The sequence below is a fragment of the Equus przewalskii genome, chromosome 5 (genome assembly GCF_037783145.1).
Source record: "Equus przewalskii isolate Varuska chromosome 5, EquPr2, whole genome shotgun sequence".
Classification (NCBI taxonomy): Eukaryota; Metazoa; Chordata; class Mammalia; order Perissodactyla; family Equidae; genus Equus; species Equus przewalskii.
In genome coordinates this window covers 37952550-37978139 of record NC_091835.1, presented here as the reverse complement: position 1 = coordinate 37978139, position 25590 = coordinate 37952550, and the positions used below count along the sequence as shown (strand labels likewise).

The 25590-nt window shown below is 34.8% G+C and overlaps 1 protein-coding gene across 3 annotated transcripts; it reads left to right on the top strand.

Moving 5' to 3' along the window:
* Positions 1–21120, top strand: CLEC2B (C-type lectin domain family 2 member B). Of its 3 annotated transcripts, none has more exons than XM_070620680.1 (6): positions 1–338; positions 6175–6270; positions 14875–15029; positions 18161–18264; positions 19267–19375; positions 20900–21120. In XM_070620680.1, exons 1-5 carry the CDS (start codon positions 248–250, stop codon positions 19373–19375), a joined length of 555 nt encoding a protein of 184 aa, XP_070476781.1. In that variant the 5' UTR covers positions 1–247; the 3' UTR covers positions 20900–21120. The 3 variants fall into 3 exon arrangements, with proteins under 3 accessions (XP_070476781.1, XP_070476782.1, XP_070476783.1); XM_070620681.1 differs by having other exon boundaries at positions 19267–19379; XM_070620682.1 differs by having other exon boundaries at positions 19267–19413.
* Positions 21121–25590: the final 4470 nt, after the last annotated feature.

Below are 25590 nucleotides of genomic sequence, written 5' to 3'. Positions count from 1 at the left end.
GAACTTCCTTCCTTTCCCGCAAAGATTGTTTGTTTTCTTCTCGCCCTCCGCCCTCCAGGAAGGCATTGTGGTAAATGATAGTTCAACTCAATCATAGTCATAAGATTACTTCCCTTTTGAGAAATAGCGCATAAAAACTTGTTTTACTTTTCAATAGCAGCATAACTCTAGCCCGGAGCTGTGTTGTAAAAACAACAAAAACATTTTTAGAGTAAAGTAAAAACTTTTAAGACAGGTTTTGGAAGATATGACACAAAGCAGGCAAGTAGCTGCACCGGCTCAAGGAGGACCAGAAAATGATAACAGCAACCAAGGAAAAGAAACACAGAAGAAGCAAGGTAAGGACATTTTCAGCTGTTCAAAATGAAAGTTACTTACTGAAATTATGAGGCATAACGTTAAACAAAACCCTTTAAAGACATGACATGGGTTTTGTATTTTTTGTATCAAGGCAAAAGAAGAATACTTTTTAAGTTAACATCTCCATAAATGAAAAATGATAACAAAATTTAGATTTGTAACTGACTCTTTTTCCTTATAATTCAGATTCACTTTGTCTTATCTTAACTGATAATGGAGAGAGATTAATCGTAGCTTAAAACAGCTCAGGATTTAGTTTCATTTTTACTAAGTAGTTAATAAAACCAATACTGGAGAAGATGTTAAATTTGATCCACATACTCATTCAATGCCCCAAATGCATACATGATATGAAAAATTTGGCCAATATTTTAAAAGATTGTTTATGCCCAGAGAGTAGAATCAAGATAAACTAGACTTTAGAGGTTCTTAATAACAGAAGGATTATCTCCCTATTGTACTCCTGTCTAAACAAATGCTGGTATCCTGATATCCTTAGTAATGTCTCTGGCAACCTTAAGATGAATAAGGAAAGAAAAGGTACTAAAAATAACTTAGAAAATAACTTGGTAGCATTGGATGTAGCAATACTAACCAAGCAAATAGCAAGGTCAGAGTACGTAAGATCCAAATTCTAAATCTAACAGGAAAATCTTTCAAAGTCAATCATCCAGGGCTCTTTATGTCAAAACATGGTGAAGAAGGGAGAGGATCAAGCTAAAATACTTTAAATACAACTATATATTTAATTTCGTTTCAACCTGTATGTGCAAACTATCATTTCTCATATTGTCAGGATGTGCATTCCCTTCTTTCCTCCTGTTGGCTCAGAGGTTTTTCCTCTTTTTTAAATCCATCTATCATTCTCCTAATCATCCTGTGGGGGACTGGAATTGGCCACCCCAAGATATGTCTCTTGGGCATGAGGATTATTTGGGGCTGGTTACTTTTAACAAACTGCAGACAGGAAAGCAACTCTGAAAAGTAGAATTTACTTACCCTTTGTTAAGAGACATTTACACTGTAAAGGAAATCTCCATCTGTAAAGGTGTCTGCCTCTCTGTACCAAGAAGAAGGGGGATGACCTTATCTCCAGAAACTCTTAATCAATACCAAAGGCAAGGACTTAAATCTGCATTTTCTTTACTGTACTTGTGTGGTAATCTCCCATGATCAACTCCCCCAAACCCTCAACATCCTCCTTTACCTTTAGCTGAAGATGATATTTAAGGTGGTGGCCATTTTGGCAAGCTGCTCAGCTTGCCTGAGCCTCTCCCATGTATACATGTTAAAAAGCTTTGTTTAATTTTCGCCTGTTATTCTGTCTCATGTGAATTTAATTCATTCTCTGGACAGAAGAACCCAGAGAGGGTAGAGGAAATGTCTTCCTCCCCTACAATCCCTTTAACAAGCTAGGAATTTTCTACAAATTCAAGGGTCACTGATTTCAAGCAGGTTTGGGTTTTCTTTCAACAGTCATTCTGGAAGAAAAGAAAATGAGCCTGGTTACCTACTTAAAATGTATAAAAATTGCATATGGGAAAGTGTATTTAAAAATTCCACTTAATATAGCAACAAATAACCTTCACCTTCCCCCACACACAATAGTTAAAATATGGAAAGATGGGAGAGCTAACACCATAAAAAAATAATAACAAAAACTTTCTTTTATTTAATTCCTCGTGCAAGCTAGACTGTTTGAAAACATAGCACATCTATATCCTTTAATTAAAAAAAAAGAGATAGTGTTATTTAATGGATGAAGAGATATAGGCTCAAATAGGGTAAGAAAATAAAATTATACACTGTAAACATTTGACCAAGATTTTGAAATTGTAATATTTAAAACTGTAATATCCTTTTGTTCACTATGCCAGTTCATGGACAGACAAATAGGATACCATAATGACCTATTGACTTGACTGACGGCATAGAAAAGAGAAAACAAGTATTTGATTTCTTGATACCTTGATATTTGAGGAAAATTAATATGGAATTAAAGAAATTAATAAGATAATATTTGTAAGGTGATTAAAAACCTCATTAGAAAGAACCTGGACTCAAGCTCTGAACTGAGTCATGTACAGCACCAAAAAGGCTGAAAAGACAGACATATGTTATGTTTATCCTCATTTTGACCTTTCCTACATTGCAGGTCTGGTCATTTCTCTTACCTGGGAGCAATCCCTCCATCTGTGGTCCAATAAGACCCCAATCCTTCTAGCCTATGCAAGAATTATTCTTTTTAATTTAATGATTCCCTCCTTTTCCTGCCTGTGCCAGCAATCTATCCCTTTTGCACTAAATAATCCCCAAATGCATGGAAACATTATGTGTTACATCTTTTAAAAAAATCCTGCTATAACTATTAATCTCATTCCACTAACAAATTCTTTGCTTGTTCTGCTTCACAAAGCAAAGTTCTCTGAGAGTCTACATGCTGATTTCACTTTCGTACTTCCAACAATCTAACTTCCTCCTGCGTTACTCCTTAAAACCACTCTATCAAGGACAACAATGACCTTCACGTGTTCCAGCTGAATTTTTCCATCTTCTCTGTTACAGATCTTATTTAAGACATCACCATAATTTTTTTATTTTCCCAAGGAAGATTAGCCCTGAGCTAACGTCTACCAATCCTCCTCTTTTTTTCTGAGGATGACTGGCCCTGAGCTAACATCCGTGCCCATCTTTCTCTATATGTGGGACGCCTACCACAGCATGACTTGCCACGTGGTGCTATGTCCACACCCGGGATTGGAACTGGCGAAACCCAAGCCGCTGAAGCAGAACGTGTGCACTTAACTGATGTGCCACTGGGCGGGCCCCCATCACTGTAATTTAATTGGTTATTTACAGTCTCCTAAACAGGCTCTCCAGCCAGTAGTCACACACACAACTTTTAAAAATGTAGATCTGGTAATATCAAACACTCTCATAAAAAATTAGCAGCTTCCCATTATACTTAGAGGCAAATCGAGTTCTTTCCTAGGGCATTCAGAGCATAGCATGGTTTTGCTCCTAGTAGTCACTATTCTCCCCTGGTACCTCTGACCCAGTCACACTTGTTACACTTTGCTACATTCTTTTAAGTTCTTTCCTGATTCAAGCACTTGTACATGTTCTCTTTGCTTGAAGTGCTTTCTCTTGTTTATTTTGCATAGATGGTCACTGCTCATATTTTAGGTCTTGGTTTTAGTGTCATTTCCACAAATGGCCTTCCTGACTATCCCTTTTAGTCGCTTCCCCTTTATCGATCAGAGGACCATGCTTATTGCCTTTCTAACACTGGCTTCAATCTGTATTTTCAAATTCATTTTTATCAGTATTTGCACCAACTGTAAGTTCCAGGAGGGTATGGATTATGTCTTATTAGTCTACTATTGTATTATGGAAATTAGCTCATAATAGGTCATTAACAAGTAAACATTTTGTTAAAGGATGAACAAATAACACAGTGCTGGTTCAAAAGTGAAGCATTACGTGTACTACAGTTCATGTTTATTGTGTAGCTTTGAAATTCCAAACAGTCAGAAAAAACTCACAGCTAATGATAAGACTTTTCAGAAATTTGGCATAAATATATGAAGTTAGATGTAATTCCATAATGATATTTCTCAGATAGTTGAAATAATAAGAGTTTGTTGCCTCAAAAACAATGCTGATATTCTCTTTGCTGCATTCCCTCTCACTCTTTATGGTACTCTATAAAAATCAATTTTTCATGAATTTTTATGGGTATCAGCATTTTCATGCATTAATCATGATGATATGGATTAGTAGCACACTTTTGGAAGAACATTCAACCAATATATAGCAATTTATTTATTTTTGAAAATTTTTCTTAAGAAGATAATTAGACAAATATGCAAGACATTTAAATTACACTTGTTCTAGTTCTGGCTTAAAAAAGGGATGGAGCAGCCTAAATATCCATCAGAAGAGGATTAGTTTGGGGGCAGGCCCAGTGATGCAGCAGTTAAGTTCACACTTTCCGCTTCTCAGCGGCTAGGGTTCGCTGGTTCGGATCCTGGGTGTGGACATGGCACCGCTTGGCATGCCATGCTATGGTAGGCATCCCACATATAAAGTAGAGGAAGATGGGCACAGATGTTAGCTCAGGGCCAGGATTCCTCAGCAAAAAGAGGAGGACTGGCAGTAATTAGCTCAGGGCTAATCTTCCTCAAAAAAAAAAAAAGAAGAGGATTAGTTTGTTGGTGTTTTTTTTAATGGTGTAGCCATATGATAGAATATTATCAACCATTAAAATTACAATATCAAATTATACTTTTACATAATACGTAAATTTAGCTATTGCTCTGAATGAACAACCATCCCAAAGTTTAGTGGATTAAAACAACCACCACCATTTTCCTTATGGTTCTATGAGGTAGGCATGTGGACAAAATTCAATGGGGATGGCTCGTGCCTCCTCTATGTTTATGCCAGCTGGTATATTTGGGCAGGGACTGAGGATCCACAATGTCATCACTCACAGATATGAGCCATAGTGGTTGGGTTAATATGTTTATCCTCCATATTCTCTCTCCCAGTCTTCTTCAGATGGTGGCTGGGCCCCTTTAGTGGTAAGCTTGGCCTTCCTCAGATGGTGGCTGGACTTCAGAAGAGTAAAAGGAGAAATTGCAAGGTCTCTTAAGACCTAGGCTCTAAAGTCTCAGAATGTATTTCTACCACATTCTATTGGTCAAAGTAAGGCACAAGGCCAATTCATATTCAAATTTCAGGAGATACAGTATACCTCTTGATGGGAAGTATAGCAAGATCATGTGTCAAAGGGGAAGTGGACACAAGGAGGCGTGATTCATTTGGGGCCATTTTTAACAGTCTACCACACATGGGAAGAACAATTGTTAGCTGAAAACATTAGATTATAAAACAATGGCTACATGATTATTGCATTCATTTAAAATTATGCGTCTTTGGGAGGCAGGCTATGTGTGTTAAAACAGGATTAGAAAGATGTATGGATGGAAGGATGTTATCCCAAATGATAATGCTGGCTATCTCTACGTAGTATAAATTTAGCTGCATTTTAAATTTCATTTCTTTCCTATATCCACTAAGGAAAAAGTTTATTTAATGAAAGAATAACTAGTTCACTAAGTGAAAAAAAAATGGGAATGATAAATGCTTTCAATAAGTTATATTATCTCATAGTAACTTCCACACTTTTTTAAATTTCATAAAATTTTACAAGGATGAATATTTCGTAATCATGTAAAACAATAAAAATGTTTCATTTCAAAAAACTTATAACCATATTTTTTTCTTAAATGGGCACTAATAAAAGAAAAACAATCCCTCACCAGAGATTTATTCTGTTCTACTGATTTTGCAGATGAGGAAATATATGACCTGAAAAAGAAATAATACTTGTCCAACTTCCCTTTGCTTGTTTGTGGCAAAAATCTGTATCTCAAAACTTTGGATTGATTACTCTATGACCTTTCAATATACTATGCTATCTATCCTTTAAAATAAACTTTTCATCTGTTAGAAAGCAGACTTTCTTCGAAACATTCAAAGAATGTTAGGGTGAGCTATATTTCACCACAGAGGAAGGACATGAAGGCCTGGGGTTGGCGCCAGGCTAAGGAAATGCTACCCTAAAGAGTCATGCATACTTCGTTCCTTGGACTATGACAGCAAAATCTTGGACTGGATATAAAGATGTCCTCAAAAATCATAATAAATTGCCTAAAATAGTTTGTTAGGTATAGTTATGAATGCAAATTTAGTCTTTCTTTTGCCTGTTTCTTAATCTAAAGGTATTTGTTTTCTTTGATTTTTCAGGTATTAAGAACATGAAGGATAAGTGTATTTTAATTTTTATTGGACTTGTTTTGGGAATAGTTCTAACTATTCTTTATTTTTCAATTTGTTTAAAAGGTGAGTAAATCACATCCTTTATATCTTCACTTATTTTTTTTTTCAGGGCTTCCTATTATATAATCCTGTTCCTTTCTGTCTCAATCACAGTCTTTTCTTGTTCCCACTCCCTTCTCATTATTCATAATATATTTAATGAGTATCACTGAGTGAATTGTTATGAACTACATAACCTATGTAAGACATTGGGAGATGCAAAAATGATTAAGACAAAATTGTTCACCCTGATAATCTCACATCCCACTGAACTTTCTCATGCCAATGGTAATCACTATTTTCACTTGTTGCCATAGGCAAGTTTTACCCATTTAAAAAATTTTGTACAAATAACATCATGCAATTTGCATGTATCCTTTGCATCTTTTTCCTTTTGTTCCACATTATGTTTTCATGATTCTTCCATGTTATAACATGTAGCAGAAATTCATTGACTCATTGTTGTAAAAGGAGGTTGGGAAATATTTTATATAAAGGACCAGATAATAAATAATTTAGGCTTTGTTAGCCATACAATCTCTGTTGTAGCTACTCAACTCTGTATTGGTAGCCAAAAACATCCACAGAAGATATGTAAACAAGGGAGCATGGCCAAATTGAACACAGAAATTTGAATATTATATAATATTCATGTGTCAAAAATCTTCTTCCTCTTTTAATTACTTTCATTTTTTAATTATTTTTGATTATTTTAAAATGTAAAAATCATTCTTAGCTCTGAGTCTGGCTTCAAGTTGTGGTCTGCAGATCCCGGTTGTAGAGTACTCCATGTTATATATTAATTTATTAATCATTCTACTTTTGATGGACATTTGAATTATGCCACATTTTGACTACTGCAAATTGTGTTGCTTTGAATATACTTATATTTTTAGTCTTTTAGTGAATAGTGAACATCATTTAGAATGTACTTATAAGAATTATTAAACCATAGAGTTTGCATAGATTAGCCTTAGTAGATAATACCTTAAATAGTAGATAATCTAACCATAATGCTATTAAAATGCCAGTTGCTCGACATATTTGTCATCACTTTGCTGTCAATTTTATCCATTTTTGCCATTCCAGTGAGTGTGTGTTGATATCTTATGTGGCTTTAATTGATATTTTTCTGATGGCCTATACCGTTAAGCTCCTTTTCATGTTTATTGCTCATTTAGTCACTAATGACTAATTTAGTCAAACAGTTCATATTTTGTAATGGGTGTGTTCAGATACTTTGCCCATATTTTAATTGAGTTAGCTGTCTTTTTTTTGAGTCATGAGTTCTTTAACATACTAGATAAAAATCTTTTGTATTTCTACTGTAAATATCTTCTTCCCCTATGAAGTTCAAATTTATCCTCTGTATAATATCTTTCAATGAACAGTTCTTAATTTTAAGATAGTATAATTTTCTTTTCTACTGATATATAGCTCAAGTCTACTGCAGTCAGGTGACATACTGTAAATGTCTTCAATCTTTTAAAATTTATTTTTGCCACTTTATTGCCTGCTCTGGTAAATGTTTCATGTGCACTTTGTTGCTGCATGTAGCTCCCTATGTATGTCAACTGGCTTAGTTTTGTTAATCACAGTGTTCAGATATTATTATCCTTCTTTTTGCTTCTTATTATATCAGTGATTAAGAGAATTGTGTTAAAGGTTTTAACTTTTATAGGTACTTGGCATCAGGTGACTATAGCTGAAAATTTAACTAATTGTTTTACCACTATGGACCATAGATCACCAGCATCCCATTTACAACTGGTGATTGGATTAATGTCTTTAAAGTGAATTACATTGAAAAATCAATACCATATCTCATCCTTAAGATTCTCTTCCCTTAGCACCACTTTTGGTACCAAAAACTGATTCTATATGGATGTGTTCAGGAAAACATACATTGCAAATGTTACAAGAATAGGACTTTAGTGTAGGAATTAGGGAAACATGACTGGGAGGAGCTGGAGAGTGATGGTCTGAAAGGCTGTTTAGCTGGAGGAGAAATAGTCACTAATGATTTTGGCTTAAGCGTTAACATGTTTGGAGAACTCAGAGACTAGAGAAAAGTCTAAGAAGCTAACATATCTGACTGCCAAGACTACAAAAGAGAAACTCATGAAAAGGCCTGTGAAGTTCCAATGCCCAAGATCTCCAAGAATAATGTCTTCTGTTTTACTTGCACCTTCCAAATCTCAAGTGGATTCTTTTCATTGGTTAACCCAAAATCATACAGTCATGGTGGTACCTAGTTGACAACAGGCAATTTGACACATATATCTTGTTAGTTATATATTCTGTTTTATTATTTTCATTGCTTTCTTGAGATTAAATCGTGTCCTAGATTTATAACAGTCTAAAATAAATTAATGTTTTTTATTGAGTTAATGATAGGTTACAATCTTGTGAAATTTCAGTTGTACATTAATGTTTGTCAGCCATGTTGTAGGTGCACCACTTCACCCTTTGTGCCCACCCCCCACCCCCCCTTTCCCCTGGTATCCACTAAACTATTCTTAGTCCATAATTTTAAATTCCTCGTATGAGTGGAGTCATACACAGATTATCCTTCTCTTGCTGGCTTATTTCACTTAACATAATTCCCTCAAGGTCCATCCATGTTATTGCAAATGGAATGATTTTGTTCTGTTTTACGACTGAGTAGTATTCCATTGTATATATGTACCACATCTTCTTTATCCATTCGTCTGTTGCTGGGCACTTAGGTTGCTTCCACGTCTTGGCTATTGTAAATAATGCTGCAATAAACATTGGGGTGCATAGGACTTTTGAGATTGCTGACTTCAAGCTCTTTGGATAAATACCCAGGAGTGGGATGGCTGGATTGTATGGTAGTTCTATTTTTAAGTTTTTGAGGAATCTCCATTCTGTTTTCCATAGTGGCTGCACCAGTTTGCATTCCCACCAGCAGTGTATGAGGGTTCCTTTTTCTCCGCAACCTCTCCAACATTTGTTACTGTTAGTTTTAGATATTTTTGTCATTCTAAAGGGTGTAAGGTGATATCTTAGTGTAGTTTTGATTTGCAGTTCCCTGATGATCAGTGATGATGAACATCTTTTCATATGCCTATTGGCCATCAGTATATCTTCTTTGGAGAAATATCTCTTCATGTCTCCAGCCCATTTTTTGATTGGGTTATTTGATGTTTTGTTGTTGAGTTGCGAGAGTTCTTTATATATTATGGATATTAAGCCTTTGTCCGATATATGAATTGCAAATATTTTTTCCCAGTTAGTGGGTTATTGTTTTGTTACAATCCTGTTTTCATTTGCCTTGAAGAAGCTCTTTAGTCTGATGAAGTCCCATTTGTTTATTCTTTCTATTGTTTCCCTTCTCTGAGAAGGCATGGTGTCCGAAAAGATCCTTTTAATACTGATGTCAAAGAGTGTACTGCCTACGTTTTCTTCCAGGAGACTTATGGTTTCAGGTCTCACCTTTAGGTCTTTGATCCATTTTGAGTTTATTTTGGTGAATGGTGAAAAAGAATGGTCAATTTTCATTCTTTTACATGTGGCTTTCCAGTTTTCCCAGCACCATTTGTTGAAAAGACTTTCTTTTCTCCATTGTATGCCCTCAGCTCCTTTGTCAAAGATAAGCTGTCCATAGATGTGTGGTTTTATTTCTGGGCTTTCAATTCTGTTCCATTGATCTATGCACCTGTTTTTGTACCAGTACCATGCTGTTTTGATTACTGTAGCTTTGTAGTATGTTTTGAAGTCAGGGATTGTGATGCCTCCCGTTTTGTTCTTTTTTCTCAGGATTGCTTTAGAAATTCGGGGTCTTTTGTTGCCCCACATGAATTTTAGGATTCTTTGTTCTAATTCTGTAAAGAATGTCATTGGGATTCTGATTGGGATGGCATTGAATCTGTAGATTGCTTTAAGTAGAACGGACATTTTAACTATGTTTATTCTTCCAATCCATGTACATGGAATGTTTTTCCATCTCCTTATGTCGTCATCCAATTCTCTCAGAAAGGCCTTGTAATTTTCATTATATAGGTCCTTCACTTCCTTAGTTAAATTTACCCCAAGGTATTTTATTCTTCTTGTTGCGATTGTGAATGGTATTGTGTTCCTGAGTTCTTTTTCTGTTGGTTCATTACTGGAGTATAGAAATGCTACGGATTTATGCAAATTGATTTTATACCCTGCAACTTTGCTGTAGTTGTTGATTACTTCTAACAGTTTTCCAATGGATTCTTTGGGGTTTTCCATATATAAGATCATGTCGTCTGCAAACAGCGAGAGTTTCACTTCTTCCCTCCCTATTTAGATTCCTTTTATTCCTTTTGCTTGCCTGATTGCTCTGGCCAGGACCTCCAGTACTATGTTAAATAAGAGGGGTGATAGAGGGCATCCTTGTCTCATTCCTGTTTTCAGGGGGATGGCATTCAGTTTTTGCCCATTGAGTATGATGGTGGCTATGGGTTTGTCATATATGGCCTTTATTGTGTTGAGGTAGTTTCCTTCTATGCCCATTTTGTTCAAAGTTTTTATCATAAATGGCTGTTGGATCTTGTCAAATGCCTTCTCTGCATCTATTGAGATGATCATGTGGTTTTTATTCCTCAGTTTGTTGATGTGGTGTATCACGTTGATTGATTTGCGGATGTTGAACCATCCCTGTGTCCCTGGTATGAATCCCACCTGATCATGATGTATGATCCTTTTGATGAATTGCTGAATTCTGGTTGCCAAAATTTTGTTTAGAATTTTTGCATCTATGTTCATCAGTGATATTGGCCTGTAGTTCTCTTTTTTCGTGGTGTCCTTGTCAGGTTTTGGTATCAGCGTGATGTTGGTCTCATAGAATGTATTAGGAAGTGTTCCATCTTCCCTAATTTTTTGGAATAGCTTGAAAAGGATAGGTATTAAATCCTCTCTGAAAGTTTGGTAGAATTCCCCAGGAAAGCCATCTGGTCCTGGGGTTTTATTCTTTGGGATGTTTTTGATTGCTGTTTCCATCTCTTTCCTTGTGATTGGTCTGTTCAAATTGTCTGCCTCTTCTTGAGTGAGCTTTGGGAGATTGTAGGAGTCCAAGAATTTATCCATTTCCTCTAGGTTATCCATTCTTTTGGCATATAGTTTTTTGTAGTATTCTCTTATAATCTTGTATTTCTGCAGAGTCTGTTGTTATTTCTCCTCGCTCATCTCTGATTTTGTTTATTTGAGCTTTCTCCCTTTTTTGCCTTGTAAGTCTGGCTAGTGGTTTGTCAATTTTATTTATCTTCTCAAAAAACCAGCTCTTTGTCTCATTGATCCTTTCTACTGCCTTTTTCATTTCAATAGTATTTATTTCTGCTCTGATTTTTATTATTTCTCTCCTTCTGCTGACTTTGGGCTTCATTTGTTCTTTTTTCTCTAGTTTGGTTAGGTGTGCTTTAAGGTTGCATATTTGGGATTTTTCTTGTTAAGATGTGCCTGTATTGCAATGAATTTTCCTCTTAATACAGCTTTTGCTGTATCCCATATGAGTTGATATGGCATGCTATCACTTTCATTTGTTTCCAGGTTTTTTTTTATTTCTTCTTTAATTTCTTCAATGATCCATTGCTTGTTCAGTAGTGTGTTGTTTAGTCTCCACATCTTTGTGCCTTTCTCAGCTTTTTTCTTGTAATTAACTTCTAGCTTTATAGCACTATGATCGGAGAAGATGCTTGTTATTATTTCAATTTTTTTAAATTTGTAGAGGCTTGCCTTGTTTCCCAACATATGGTCTATACTTGAGAATGTTCCATGTGCACTTGAGAAGAATGTGTATTCAGCTCTTTCAGGGTGAAGTGATCTATATATGTCTATTAAGTCCAATTGTTTTAGTTTTTCGTTTAGCTCCAGTATTTCCTTGTTGACTTTCTGTCTGGATGATCTGTCAATTGATGTGAGTGGGGTGTTGAGGTACCCTACTATTATTGTGTTGTTTTTAACATCTTCCTTTAGGTCTGTTAATAGCTGCTTTATGAATCTTGGTGCTCCTGTGTTGGGTGCATAGATATTTGTAAGCGTTATTTCTTCTTGATGAAGTGTCCTTTTGGTCATTATATATTGTCCCTCTGTGTCTCTCTTTACCTGTCTTATTTTGAAATCCACTTGGTCTGATATAAGAATTGCAACATCTGCCTTTTTTTCCTTGCTATTTGCTTGAAGTATTGTCCTCCACCCCTTCACCCTGAGTCTGTGTTTGTCCTTGGGGCTGAGGTGTGTTTCCTGGAGGCAACAGATTGTTGGATCGTGTTCTTTAATCCATTTTGCCACTCTGTGTCTTTTTATTGGAGAGTTCAATCCGTTCACATTGAGAGTATTATTGATGCATGTGGACTTAATGCTGTTAATCTGTTGCTCATTATCTTGTTTTCCTGCATTTCTTTTCCTGTTTGCTTTAAACTACCCATTTAATACTGCAATTTCTTATGCTGGGTTTCTTAGATTTTTCCTTATTTATGATTTGCGACTCTGTTCTGTACTTTATTTTAGTGTCTACCTTGAAGTTTGTATTTAGAATCTCGTGTATAATATAGTCTATTCTCTGGTGGTCTCTTACTTACTTGACCAATACTGATTTAGACCCTTTGCTCTTCCCCTCCTAAATAATTATTTTCATTTTTTATTCCAACTCGTCTTATTAATTTGTAGTTAGAGTGATAAGATCATCCTTGCTTTGGTAGTTTCCTTACCTTTACCCTAATGCTATAATTGAATAATTGCTATCCTGTTCTGGTTCTATCCATCAGTCTCCCTAGTCTGTGGATGGTGTCCCCTTTCTCCCTTTTTTCTTTTTTCAGGTATGAGAGCCTTCTTGAGGATTTCTTGTAATGGAGGGCTTTTGGTTACAAATTCCCTTAACTTTTGTTTGTCTGGAAAAGATTTAATTTCTCCCTCATATCTGAAGGAAATTCTTGCTGGATAGAGTACTCTTGGCTGAAGATTTTTATCCTTTAAAGCTTTGAATATGTCACTCCATTCTCTCCTAGCTTGTAGGATTTCTGTAGAGAAATCTGCTGACAGTCTGATAGGGGCTCCTTTATAGGTTATTCTCTTTTTTTTTTTCTTACTTCCCTGAGAATTTTTCCTTATCTTTCCTTTTTGCCAATTTTACTACTATGTGTCTTGGGGTAGCTCTTTTTACATTGACAAATCTAGGAGATCTAAAACCCTCCTCTACACACATTTCTCCGTTGATCCCTAGATTTGAGAAGTTCTCTTCAATAATTTCATTAAGCACACTTTCTGCTCCATTTTCCTTTTCCATATTCTCGGGAATTCCTATGATCCTTATGTTCTTACTCCTCATTGAATCCATTATCTCTCGGAGATTTTCCTCATTTTTTTTAATTCTTAGTTCTCTTTCTTCCTCTGTCTGGAGCCATTCAGCCTGTCTATCTTCAATTATGTTAATTTGCTCTTCTATGTTGTCTACATGGGCATTCAGGGAATCCATATTCTGTTTTATCTGGTCCATTGTGTTTTTCATCTCAAGTAATTCTGTTTGATTCTTCTTTATGATTTCAAACTCTTTTGTGAAGTAACTCCAGAACTCGGCTTGTTTCTCTATCTTTCTCTCTACCTCATTGAGTTTTTTTATTATAGCTGCTCTGAACTCATTATCACTTAGTTTACCTAATTCCAAGTCCTCAGGACTTAATTCTATGCTTTTATTGTTTTCCTTCTGGTCTGGGGCTTTTATAAATTGCTGGATGGTAGACGAGCGGTTTTTTCTCATGGTGGTAGAATTTGGTTGCAGTTACAGCCTGTCGCCACTAGATGGGGGTCAAGAGCGGCGTGTTAGCTCTCCGCCGTGGGGCAAGATGGCTGCGCCCACTGGCTTTGCCGGGGGGGCAGGGGCTGTTACACGCGCCGGTCTGGGTTCAGATCAGTTCTGTTCTCTGTTCTCCCAAGGCCCTTGGTTTATGGGGTCCCCGTGGATGGAAGCTTTCCCCCCGTCAGCGGGTCTCCACTGAATCAGCGGCAGGAGTCCTGGATGATCCCCCGGTCGCGCGGCCCCTCCCCCGCTCCTTCCCGACCTGCGCCGCAGCGATCAGACTCTAGGGGAGGGAGCGATGTTCCCTCCTACGTTCCAGCGCCTCCGAGGCTGTAAGTAGGGTTTATGATCTCCGCCTTCTTGGTATTGTAGGTCTCTAACGAGCTGGCATTATGTTTATTCTCTGAAATTCAGTTCTTCCAATCTTTTGTTGTATTTTGGAGGGGAGAGAATCCCGGGTCAGCTCACCCCGCCATTTTGCTCCACCCCTTCCTCATAAATTAATATTTTTATTACTCCCAGATAGTACTAGGATTTCATTATATTCCATTTAGGAAGAAATGGCAAAGGTGACTTAACACAAGTGAAGTCACCTGTTGCCCTAGGAAGGCCTGCGTATCACTGTGGTTGGAATTGAAAGGAATATGGGTGTCCTGGCAAAGCCTGAACTGCTGTTATTTAACCTAAAATGAAATTGGTTTTTCAACTAGTTGTATGACAGATATGCACTTCTGGATCATGATTGTAATATTTTACACTGCAATCCTATCTTCCCCAATGATCTCAAAACACAGTAGCACATTACTTCATCTGGTCCTTAAAATATGTGTTTGTTTCAATTCTAGGTACAGAAACTCAACATTTTTGCCCACATGATTGGATTGGTTTCCAAGATAAATGTTATTATTTCTCTAAAGAAGAAGGGGATTGGAATTCAAGTAGATACAATTGTTCCACACAACATACTGACCTAACTATGATTGACACCGTTGAAGAAATGGTAACTAATTTAATATGCATTCTTATGAATTATCTTGAATAGTGGCATTAGAAATATTCAAATGCAATTATGATTTTTAAAACTTTTCACACATGCCTGTCTATATACGCAGAATATTGAAGATGTTCAGAGCATGCCATGTGAGATACAGTTGAAAAACCTGGTGATATTTTGTTTGGTTAGTATAAGACTTATATCAAGTAGTAGATTGATAGCTATCTTTATATTTTAAGGAGCATAAATAGAAGAGCTTGATAATATTTGGAAAGCATTTAAAAGCCAGTACTCCACGAACAGAGAATTGCCTCAGGAAAAATGGAATTCTCCATTCCACTCTCTTCAAAGAACCTTCCACTGACTTCTCAGTTTTGCTTTGCTATCTGTCCCTGAGGTCCCATGACAACAGCCATCAGAGCACTCACCACCAGTAGTAATGTAGTAGGTGTGTAATTGAAGTTGCCCCCTAGACTGGGGTGTGAGCTTCCGGTGAGCAGATACCATGATTTATTTGAAGTCGTATCTTTTGCTGTAGCATAAAGACAGGTACAAATTAAAAGCTTAGTGGATCTCTATTGAATAAATATTGATTCACGTGGCAAAAATCCTATGAGTAAAGAGAATTTCTGAGATCTTTCACATGGGATTGTGAAACTCTGAACCTCTGCACTTGTGAAATCTGTTCTTTGCCAAGTCACTTATGTGGTAAGCATTTACTTTTACTTTTGTTTAGTCTCTTTTAAAGTAAAGGATCAATATAAGAGGTAATGTGACTTATTTTTTTTAAAAAATTGTGAATAATGTGCTATTAAAAAGTGCTTAAAATGTAAAGCAGCACAGCACAGAAGTCAACATTGTAAAAGAGAATTGTTTGTTACTTCTGGAGTGAACAAAGCATCCGTATGCAATCTGCCTGAAGATTGATTTAAATGGGTGGGAACCAGGTGGGGGCAATGTATAGGTCAGTACAAAGAAACTAAACTATTTTGGGCAACAAAAGGTATAGAAATCTGAATAGAATGTGAAAAACTAGATATGTTAAGAATAGACACTGCAAATTAAAAAGTAAGATGCAGGCTCAATTTAGTAGGCAGATCTTCTGTAGTCAGCAGTTTTGCTGCTGAATTTTGCAAGATTTGAAATAAACATTCTGAGAAATCCTTAAACTGCCCTTTACAGTTCTCTTGGGGAAAAACAAGGTTAAATTAGTAGCAAGATAGAAAAATAATGTGTTAATAAAATTTTTGAAGGATAGAGAAATAATGCAAATATTTTAAAAATTGTCATTTATAGGAATCTTATCAGGAAAGGCTGACAAAAATGGTGAATATAGTGAAACACAAAGAACAGAAGTATACAAAAATAATTACTTTTGAGCTTAACAGAAATCATTAAACTTATCGGATGAGAATAATTGTACTGTTTGGATAGAGAAAAAAGACTTTGATCATGTAATATCCTGAGATATTTTGAAGGTCATAGATGGCTATTATGTGCTACATAATCTGGGCAAAATTTAAGTGACAAACAGAATGAGGTAAAGTTATCCGTGAAGGAGTGATAAAAGCAATGTGTAGAAGAATTTTTTAAAGGACTGTTTATTTAAAATAGTTTGATTAGAATATTACATATATTTGTTTAAATTACAAAATGTTCTCCTTAGTTAAAATGAGGTGAAGCTTGTTTCATAAATTGTTTCCCATATTTATTTCCACCTATTTAAAATTATCTTGCATCTTTAACATGGATTACATGGGCAAATCTTTATTGAACAAATAACGATTGACATTTTTCATAGGACAGGCTCTAGGAAATACACCTCTGAGTTCCCTGTCACCAGGACCAAAACTACTGAATTTCATCCAATTTTCCCAATTATCCAATAACATGTATCCTGTTGGTTTCCAATACATTCATCCTTTCTAATATTTCTTTCTGCCTTCTAACAATCTCTTCCCTAAACCTCAAATATGAATTGCCCTCTTCTCCCTTGCCCTCTATATTTATATGGAATCTTCTCCTCCTCTCTTGCAGACTTACCTCTTAGAGCACATCCCATGTGAAAGGGTCTCATGAGACTCAGATGCTTCTTCCCATAAACTCGAATTTCACTTTGTATTTACAATACTCAGTATCATCTCTTTATCTGGTAGAATATTTTCTAACTCTATGTTTATATAATTTTCCTCACTATAAATGAATCCCTGTGAATACAGGGACAATGTTTTCTTAATCTGTTCCTTTGTAAACCCAAAACTTAGACTAATGAATTGACTTTTTTTTCAAATATATTCGTGAAATGCTGCAGAAGATGCTATGTTAAAATGCCAAATATTATTAGTGTCACTGTTATTACATAGGAATGGGCAATATTGTTGTGATCTACCATAATTCCCTTGTTTTTATCATAAAACTGAAACATGAAATGATACAATGTGAAGCTTACGGTTTCCCAGCTATTTAGTAGGGGAGTAGACTCAATGACTTTCTGTGTATAATATAATTCTATGGTGAAAAAGCTCTCAGGTTTCAAGAAATTTCGACATTGAATGAATAAAAAGAAGAAATATCAGGAAAATATATATTTTTTCCCTGAATGATTCCTTTAGAAAGCAAAATATTTGGCAGAAAAATAAAATTTGATAATTAGATTCTAAAGGAATTGGATACATGAGGCATGTGTGTGTGTGTGTGTGTGTGTGTGCATGAGCACATGTGATTGTTTTGAGAGAGAAGTTAAAGTAAAATATAACATTAAACTTAATATACTAGTATTTACTGGGAAGTGTAAAAATATTATAATAAATATCTGATGATTAGGAATACTGTGCAAGAGCTCGATTGCAAAGGGTAACTTTCCAGGAGTTTACAGTTTAAAAATCCTGGAGGAATAGATTTTCATGTTGAATATTTATCAATTTGGAATCAAAAAGTATCTTAAAGAAAATTTATCTCACATCTTTGTTTCACAAATAAGAAAACTGAGGGTAAGAGGGTAAAATTCTTTTTCAAAATCCCATAGCCAGGAGTTGAACATATGTCGCCTCCCCTCACAATCTGCAAAGCAAGAGGGACAAGATAGATGACAGAAAAAACTGACAAGTAAAATGATGCAATCTATTTTGTCTCAAAAGCACTTTCTCAGGAGACACAAATGCACTAGTGATCACTGGATTGGGCTGGAGATGACAGAAAATCAAATAAGAAAATGGGTAAATGGAACCGTATTTAACAAATGGTAAGTTTCTTTCTTTCTGACATTATTTAAATTTAGATAGCACAACCTTCTCTAGAACCTATGCATTAGCTACATTTCACTACAGCCCAAGGTTTGTGTGCATGTTGCAAAGATGACATGCAGAAGATTGTATCATGTATTGAGATTAGTTCTAAGGGTCAGCTAGAGAAGCTGGAAATCAGGATAAGGAAAGATCGCCTACTTGATTATTTTGGAAATAAAGACCTGAGATTCATAAGCACAGTCCAAAAACAATTAAAATTTTGCCTGATTTTAACCTGTCTTTTCCAATTCCATACCTGTTTTTCGAATTTCCTGTTATCTGTTGACATTTTTTACAGGTCAAGTTAAATCTGTTGTTCATTTTAACCTGATTTTATTTGCACTGACAGTGCAATTTATCCTGGGCTTCATGTCTTCCATTTTATAACATTGAAAATTGGATCTAAAGATCTGAGTCTACTGCACACATGACCTCAGCATAGCCACCTAAATTGGTGACTACTATCCACTTAGCCACTTACTTTGTATTAGAATTTCTCAGTAGAAATGTTAGTGACATTTTTGACTGAACAATTCTTTGCTGTGGGGAGGGGGTGTTTTCTTGTGCATCTCTGGCCTCTATCCACTAGACACAAACAATTGTCTCCCTCTCCCCTCAACTTATGATAACCAAAAGTGTCTCTAGATATTGCCAAGTATCCCTTGCAGAGAGTAGAGGGAAGGCAAAATGACCTCCAGTTAAGAACCATTGGTTTATATGAACTGGTAGTTCCGTCGATTACATGTAACTAACAATGTCAGTTTAAGAAATACGAAATTTTGGAAGACAGACTCTTATAGTTCAATTTGGTAGAGATATCTTAACCTATCGGGAGAGGACTGTGTCACTGCACACTTTTTCAGAACTCTGGATGGGTAATATCTTTTTAAAATATGACGTTGGGCAAGGGAGAAATCTTGGGACTCCCTAGTTCCTAGTACTTAATCTCTTTTCTACAGGTTTACTGTGAGAGGGAATGAAAAATGTGCCTACCTCGATGATGATGGTGTGGCAACAGCTAGATGCTACACAGAAAGAAAATGGATTTGCAGAAAAAAAGTACACTAAGTACGTAAGTGTTTCTGATGATGGACTTAAAACCGTGGGTAAGATGGTTTTAATATCTGTAAACTTTTTTCTTTCCTTCTGTATAACTTAACTCTCAACATTTTACTGTTTTAATGTTATAGCCTGATAAAACATCTTCATAATTATTAAAGTAATTTTCATTTAACTTATTTTTTTACTTTTCAAATGGCCTAAATCTTTGCTTTTCTGTATCAATTTTAGAAGAATCTTATAATTTCATAGAACCTATATGTCAATTTTGAGAATGTTATATTTATATCTTCTTATTCATTTATGATATATATCTTGTATTGATTTTTGTCTTCTTATGTATCTTACAATTTTTCCACAAAGTTACTGCATATTATTTATTATATGTATCCCTATTATACATATCTAATATTTTTGCTGTTTCAATTATGTAATTTTATTATCTTTTAAAATAGTTATTTCTATATAGAAATGTAACTGTTTTGGGTATTCTTCTTCTGTCAAACATCCATTCTGAAAACCCTCAAAAATTCTAATAATTTGTGGTTTCTTTTAAATACTGCAAAAGGTAGAGTCTAATAAGTTTTATTTTTTCCCGTGTTATAACTATTACTTATATCTTGTCTAACTAAAATGTATAGGATTGCCAGGACAATATTAACGGTGAACACGCTTCACTTTTTCCACATTTTATAGAAAATGCTCCTAACATCTTAACTTTAGTAGTGTTTTATCTAGTTTTTTTTTTTTTTAGGTTGACAGTTCTTTTCTATTCCTATTTGCTAAGAGTTTTTTTATAGGAAGAGATTTTTAATTTTTTTATATGATTTTGTTTCTTGCATCTCTTTTGATGTCTTCATGGTTTCTCTTCCTTAATCTTTTAATGTGGTAAATGGCATTTATAAGTTTTCTAATGTTAAAAACTTTGTATTCCTCGACAAAATTCAACTTGGTCATGATGTGATATCATTTTTATTCTAGATAGATTCTTGCTGATATTCTTTTTTAATATTCTTACATCTAAATTTGTGAATGTGATTACCCTAAACTTTTTTCTAGGAAGGCAAAGATTGTGGCTTACAGAATTTGATGAAGACACTATTGGAAAACATGTTGTTTACATCTATGCTATAAAATTGTGAATGATAAATTTAATGTGTCTAGAAAATTAATTATGGTTTACATTTTTATGCATATTTTAGAGTAGATTTTTTTGGGGGGGTCAGCAATAAGGCACAATAGCAACCGTTGAGAGAGTTACTGGAAAAGAATATTGATGGACAGCATGATGTAATCAGAATTGAGTAAATGGTGCTAGGGAGCTGCAAACTGCAGAAGATCCATCTTGTTTCAATAAAATAAAATTCCTGAGAGCTATGACATTGGGAATAATAACAACATCGCTAACTTTTTTCTTTTTGTTGTGAGGAAGATTGGCCCTGAGCTAACATCTGTTGCCAATCTTTCTCTTTTTGCTTGTGAAAGATTGTCACTGAGCTAACATCTATGCCAATCTTCCTCTATTTTATGTAGGATGCCACCACAGCATGGCTTGACAAGCAGCACTAGGTCCACTCTGGGAATCCGAACCTGCGAAGTCCAGGCCTCCGAGAAGGAGTCTGTGAACTTAGACCACTACACCACTGGACCAGCCCCCAGCATTTATTATTTAAATTAAATAAATGTTTGCCACACGAAATGAAATTACATTGTTAAAATGGTTCATATAACTTATTAAAATATATTTTGCTTTATTTTTGTTTTGACTTTTCCTAATTCCTCCAGGTAGAATTAGAAATTGCTTTCCTCTGTTGCTCTCATAGCTTTTTCTTTATACTTCTATTTTAGCTAGATTCAATTAAACTTGATTTGATTAGTTTCAAATAACATTTATTAAGTGTAAACTACTTGCTATTTACTACACTAGGCCCTAAGGAACAAAAGTTGTGTTGTACCTTCATCAAACTTCTAGAGTGTGTGCAAACGCTCTTGAGTGTGTGTGTTTTGCCTTTTGATTTCCCTTCACCGTTTTCTCTTACACACTACTCTCTGCCTGTGGCAACCACCTCCATATTTATGAGCTTGACTTTTGTTTTGTTTTAGATTCCACATACAAGGAGTCAAGAGTTTTTCTTTTCTTCAGATAAATAACCAGAAGTGGAATTGTTGGATCACATGGTAGTTCTATTTTTAATTTTTTTAGGAACTACCATACTGTTTTCCTTAGTGACTGCACCAATTTATATTCCCACCAACAGTGCACAAGGGTTCCCTTTTCATCACATGTTCACCAACAATTGCTATTTCTTGTCTTTCTGATAATAGCCACTCTAACAGGTATAAGTCTCTCATTGTGGTTTTGATTTGCATTTTCTTGATGATTACCTATTGGCCATGTGTATGTCTTCTTTGAAAAAATGTCTATCCACATCTCCTGCTCACTTTTTAAGTGGATTTTTTTATATTGAGTTGTATGAGTTCTTTATATATTTTGGATACTACCCCCTTATCAGATATATGATTTGCAAATATTTTCTCCTATCCAGTAGGTTGCCTGAATTTCATTTTGTTAATGGTTTCCTTTGTTGGACAGAAACTTTTTAGTTTGATGTAGTCCCATTTGTTTCCTTTTGCTTTTGTTTCTTTTTCTTTTGGTGTCAGATTCAAAACTGTATTGTCAAGACCAATGTCAAGGAGCTTACCACCTGTGTTTTCTTCTAGTTTTATGGTTTCAGATCTTATGTTCAAGTCTTTAAACCACTTTAAGTTAATTTTTGTGTATTTTGTAAGACAGCAGTCAAGCTTCATTCTTTTGCATATGGCTGTCCAGTTTTCCCAATACCATTTATTAAAGAGACTGATCTTTCCCATTATATATTCTTGGCTCCTTGGTCATAAATTAATCGATCACATATACGTAGGTTTATTTCTGGACTTACTAGTCTGTTCTACTGATCTATATGTCTGTTTTTATGTCAATACCATCCTGATTTAATTACCATAGCTTTGTAATATAGTTTGAAATCAGAGAATACGATGTCTCCAGCTTTGTTCTTCTTTCTTAAGATTTCTCTGCCTATTCAGGGTACTTTGTGGTTCTATACAAATTTTAGGATTACTTTTCTATTTATGTGAAAAATGCCACTGTAATTTTGATAGAGATTGCGTTGAATCTATAGATTGCTTTGGGTAGTATGGACATTTTAATGGTATTGATTATTCCAATCCATGAGCACAAAATATCTTTCCATTTATTTGTGCCTTCAGTTTCTTTCATTAATGGCATGTAGTTGTCAATACACAGGTCTTTTACCTCCTTGGTTAAATTTATTCCTAGATATTTTATTCTTTTTAATGCAATTGTAAATGGGATTGTTTTCTTAATTTCTCTTTCTGATAGTTTGTTATTAGTGTAACAACAGAGTTTTGCATATTAATTTTTGTATCTTACAACTTTAATGAATTTGTTTATCAGTTCTAAAAGTTTTATGATGGAATTTTAAGGATTTTCTATATATATATTATGTTATTGGCAAATAGTGACAGTTTTACTTCTTCCTTTCCAATTTGGATGCCTTTTATTTCTTTTTCTCACCTGATTATTCAGGCTAGGTCTTCCAATAGCAAGTTAAATAAAAGTAGTGAGAGTGGGCATTCTCGTCTTGTTCCTAACAGTAGAGGAAAATCTTTCGGCTTCTCATCATTGAGTATGTTGCTTTGGGCTTGTGATACATGGCCTTTATTATGTTGAGGTACATTCCCTCTATACCAGTTTTCTTGAGAGTTTTTATCATAAATGGACATTGAATTTTGTCAAGTGCTTTTTCTGAATCTATTGAGATGATCATATAATTTTTATCCTTCATTTTGTTAATCTTGTGTATCATGTTGATTGATTTGTGGATGTTGAACCATCCTTGTATCCCAGGGATAAATCTCACTCAATCATAGTGTATGATCTTTTTAATGTATTGTTGAATTCTGTTTGCTAATGTTTTCTTAAGGATTTTTGCATGTGTGTTCATCAGGAATATTGCTTGTAATTTATTTTCTTGTGCTGTCCTTGCGTGGTTTTGGTATTAGGGTAATGCTGGCCTCGTAGGCTGAGTTTGGAAGAGTTCCCTCCTCTTCTATTTTTTGTAAGAGTTTGAGAATTGTTATGAATTATTCTTTGAATGTTTGGTAGAATTCACCAGTGAAGCTATCTGATCTTGGACTTTTATTTGTCAGGAGGTTTTTGATTACTGATTCAATTTCCTTACTAGTAATTGGTCTGTTTAGATTTTCTATTTCATCCTGATTCAGTCTTGGTAGATTGTATGCTTGTAGCCATTTATCCATTTCTTCTAGATTATCCAACTTGTTAGCATATAATTGTTCATAGTACTCTCTAATGATCCTTCGTATTTCTGTGGTGTCAGTTGTAACAACTCCTTCTTCATTTCTGATTTTATTTATTTAAGTTCTTTCTCTTTTTTCCTTTGTGAATATAGCTAAAGGCTTATCAGTTTTGTTTATCTTTTCAAGGAACAAACTCTTGCTTTCATTGATCTTCTTTATTGTCTTTTTAGTCTCTATTTCATTTGTTTCTCCTCTAATATTTGTATTTCCTTCCTTCTAGTAATTTTGGGCTTCATTTATTCTTCTTTTTCTGGTTCCTTGAGGTGCAAAATTAGGTTGTTTACTTGAGACTTTTCTTGTTTCATAAGGTAGGCATTATTGCTATGAACTTCCCTCATAGAACTTCTGATGTTGCATTCCACAAATTTTGCTATGTTAGATATTTTTTCTCTAGATATTTTTTATTCCTTTCTTGATTTCTTCTTTCACACCTTGGTTGTTCAGTAGCATGTTCTTTAATATCCACAAATTTGTGATTTTTCCAGTTTTCTTCATGTAATTAATTTCCAGTTTCATACCTTTGAGGTTGAAAAAGATGCTTGATATGATTTCAATCCTCTTAACTTTATTAAGACTTGTTTTGTGGCCTAACATATGAGCTATTGTGGAAAATGTTCCATGCGCACTTGAGAATAATGTGTATTCTTTTACTTTTGGATGGAATGTTCTGTATATATCTATTAAGTCCATCTGATCTAATGTGTCATTTCAGGCCAATGTTCCTTATTGATTTTCTGTCTGGATGATCTATACATCGATATAAGTAGGGTATTAAAGTGTCCCACTATTATTGTATTGCTATTTCTCCCTTTAGGTCTGTTAATATTTGTTTTATATATTTATGTTGGGTGCATAAATATTTACAAATGTTATATCCTCTTGTTGAATTGACTCCTTTATCACTGTGTAACAACGATCTTTGCCTCCTATTACAGTCTTTGTTTTAAAATCTATTTGTCTGATACAATTATAGCTACTCCAGCTTTCTTTTGGTTTCCATTTATAAGAAGTATTTTTTTCCATCCCTTCACTTTCAGTCTGAGTGTGTTCTTACTTCTAAAGTGAGTCTATCATAGGCGGAATATAGATGGGTGTTGATTTTTAATCTATCCAGCCACTCTATGCCTTTTGTTTGGAGAATTGTGGTTTGATGACTTTATTTAGCGGTGTGCTTTGTGATTGATGACTTCATTTAGTGGTATGTTCATATTTCTCTGTCTTTAATTTTTGTGTATTTATTATAGGTTTTTGCCTTGTGGTTACCACAAAGCTTACATATAACAACTTATAGCTATAAGAGTCTATTTTAAGTTGATAAAAACTTAAGTTTGATCCCATTATAAATCTCAACATTTTTATTCGTCCCTACCCCCAACATTTTGTTTTTGGTGTCAAATTTTGCATCTTTTTATCTTGTGTATCTCTTAACTAATTATTGTAATCATAGTTATTTTTATTATTTTTGTCTTTTAACTTTCATACTGCCTTTATAAGTGACTAACCCACTATCTTTATTATTTATTTACCTTTCCAGTGAGTTATGATTTTATATATTTTCTTCTTACTATTCAGAGCTCTTTCTTCTCAGCTTAAAGAAGTCCTGTTAACATTTCTTGTAATACCAGCTTAGTAGTGATGAACTCCTTTAGGTTCCGCTTTTCTGGAAAACTCTTTATTGCTCCTTCAATTCTGAATGATAATTTTGCTGGGGAAAATATTTTGGTTAGATGTATTTTTATTTTAGCACTTTGAATATAGTGTGCCACTCCCTTCTGGCCTGCAAAGTTTCTGCCAAAAAAATATGCTGATAGTCTTGTGGGGGT